The sequence below is a fragment of the Osmerus mordax genome, chromosome 22 (assembly GCF_038355195.1).
Source record: "Osmerus mordax isolate fOsmMor3 chromosome 22, fOsmMor3.pri, whole genome shotgun sequence".
In the NCBI taxonomy this organism is placed as follows: domain Eukaryota; kingdom Metazoa; phylum Chordata; class Actinopteri; order Osmeriformes; family Osmeridae; genus Osmerus; species Osmerus mordax.
The window spans coordinates 2431289-2433610 of record NC_090071.1 but is presented as its reverse complement, the minus strand read 5'-3'; the positions used below and the strand labels follow the sequence as shown (position 1 = coordinate 2433610).

At 44.0% G+C, this 2322-nt stretch overlaps 1 protein-coding gene across 2 annotated transcripts in view; it reads right to left on the bottom strand.

Annotated features, from left to right (window-relative positions):
- Nucleotides 1–593: 593 nt before the first annotated feature.
- Nucleotides 594–2322, bottom strand: part of senp7b (SUMO specific peptidase 7b) — an 18454-nt gene continuing 16725 nt past the window's right edge. For both annotated transcript variants that reach the window (XM_067260141.1, XM_067260142.1), the window contains exons 18-22: nt 1848–1894; nt 1618–1661; nt 1433–1501; nt 1091–1241; nt 594–988 (exon numbers count right to left, since the gene is read on the bottom strand). In XM_067260141.1, the coding sequence (XP_067116242.1) occupies nt 845–988; nt 1091–1241; nt 1433–1501; nt 1618–1661; nt 1848–1894 (455 nt within the window). In that variant the 3' untranslated portion in view covers nt 594–844. The remainder of the gene's footprint in view (nt 989–1090; nt 1242–1432; nt 1502–1617; nt 1662–1847; nt 1895–2322) is intronic.

Sequence of the window (2322 nt, the reverse complement as noted above, 5' to 3'; positions counted from 1 at the left end):
GAAGCTGTGCCACTAAGACAAAGCCTGCAATTATCTAAAAACACCATGTCTACCCTCTCTACCCAATTAAAGGCGTCTGCTTAATGCTTGCTGTGACGCTAACCTATTAATTGATTACCTACTTGCCAGAACTCAAAGTCCGTTCATGAGAACAGCAGGAGGTACTTGGTGTCATGGAGATCTGCTTGTGTTATTTACATGAAACACAATTTAATAAACGGAGGGTTGTTTCTGACTTATCACATTGTAAGAGGGCTCCTTGTACGCTTACTCAGTCTGGCCCATGTAGACCAAACAGCTGCAATATGTGGAAAGCCACAACAATGCTGCCAAACAGTTTTACTTGTCTGTAGTGATGCCTTATTGTCTACAGCTGCATACAATCTCCACAATAAAAATAAAAAAACAGAACAAGGACCAAGAACCTAGAGTTCTTGTTTTGGGTATTTCTGTGGGAGACATCACAATACTCACTGGTCAATGTTTCAGTGCACATATTCCACAGGTGTTCATCATGATCGGCTCTCGATGCAAACATTTGCCAATCAATTGCTATAATAATCGTTCAAAGGAGCAGAACATACATATTTATATCTTAGGAAAAATATTTTATTCAAGCCAACATCCAATGTTTCCATTCTCTTCGTCAAACCTGAGTGAACATTAAATTATGTGCAATTGTTTTAAAAATAAATTATTCTACATACCATCAATATCTAAGGAATGTAGATGGAATTTAGATTTAGTGTCTCTTTATAAAAGGCCTTCACAGTGTTCGCGCAGTAATGCCCACAGCAAACGATAACATCTGGAAAACGACTGGTCCTCTTCTAGTCTCCCTCGGTCACCCGTTTCCGGCCTCGTGGTCGCCTTGACAACCATGCAGCTGCATGACTAATCTCCGGATCTCCTCCCTCTTTCGCCACACCCGTTGTCGTGGAAACCAGTGTTCCAGGCGGACAGGGAGGTCAAAGTGCACCACAGGGTTCTAGAGAGAACATCACCCGTAGTGTTAATACCAGAACGCAGTCGGTGAAAAAAAGTCCTACTCTGAGGGCTGAGTGAGAGCTTTCGGGGGGGGGGGGCATACCTGCAGAAAGCTCTCCACATACTGCAGCAGGTAGAGGCCGCAGTCGCTGCTGTTGTCCTGCAGGGGGACCCGGCAGTGGGAGCTCTTCATGTTGTCTGTCGTGAAGTCTCGGGGGGTGCGCCTACGGACCTCCCACTCCACCTGCAGGTACCTGACGGGGGGGGGGGAACGGGGTCAGCAGGGAGGGGATGTCGCCCTGACGCACACACACAAACGGTATGTCTATCTATCCTTGTGGGGACTCATTACGCAATCCCATTAAATATGGAAAAAAGTTACATTTGGTCCCCCCAAGGGTAGTTAAACCACACAAACAGGAAAACAAACAGGGTCAGCACTCACTCTCGCAGCAGCTTGAAGATGCGCTCGTGGTTAGACGGCTTCAGGGAATCCATGACCAGAATACAGGCTCTACGAGGAGAGGATGGGGAGGATGAGAACCAACAAGATCTGGCACAAATTCACTGAAGCGTAAAGTGTAGGATAGGTTTAAAATATGAAATATAAAGAGCACAGCCAGGCTTCACCTCTTACAGATCGTCTCTCTTTGACAACCATCTTGGGTGCACTCCTGGGAGAAAAAGAACACATGAAAAAACATCTCATACCAGCCCGGTCTTGAATCAGTAGAATTTAATGCACAAACAAGTTTCAACCAGGGCTAAATTAATTAATTACAGGCATGCTGTTGATACATTAAGACAAACAGATAGACCAGAACAAGTCAGACACACCTCTCAAAAGGTGTCATATTTACCGGTGGATTATGTGACCCATGAGTGTTGGGACTCTGCCTTATACAACCTGAAACAGACACACAAACAGTCAACACACAAAAGCATAATGAACACCAAATGCATTTGTTAGCTTTTATTTATTGCACTGTCCAGTGGAGTAGTAGCCAAAAAGGCTTGCTCTGTAAATTTGTGTTCCTTGGCTTGTATTGCTAGGTCATAATATATAGGCATATCAAACAGGTCCATTTGCTCTTGGATATCAATCACTACAGGCTAAGCTAGGCTAATATTCTAGGGGTATCCAGTTGTGTTCTATAAAACTTTAATCATGTGCTTCCAAGCACCCAAGCTTTCAACATGTGTTTTTTGAAGAGCTGTTAAGAGCTGTAGGTTTTTGTGACAGAATCTGTACAAGAACATTTCTAGGCCAATCTTAGTTTATTATTACAAAAGGACCAAAGCGTTATGCGAACATCCCGTTCGCCGTTACTTAAG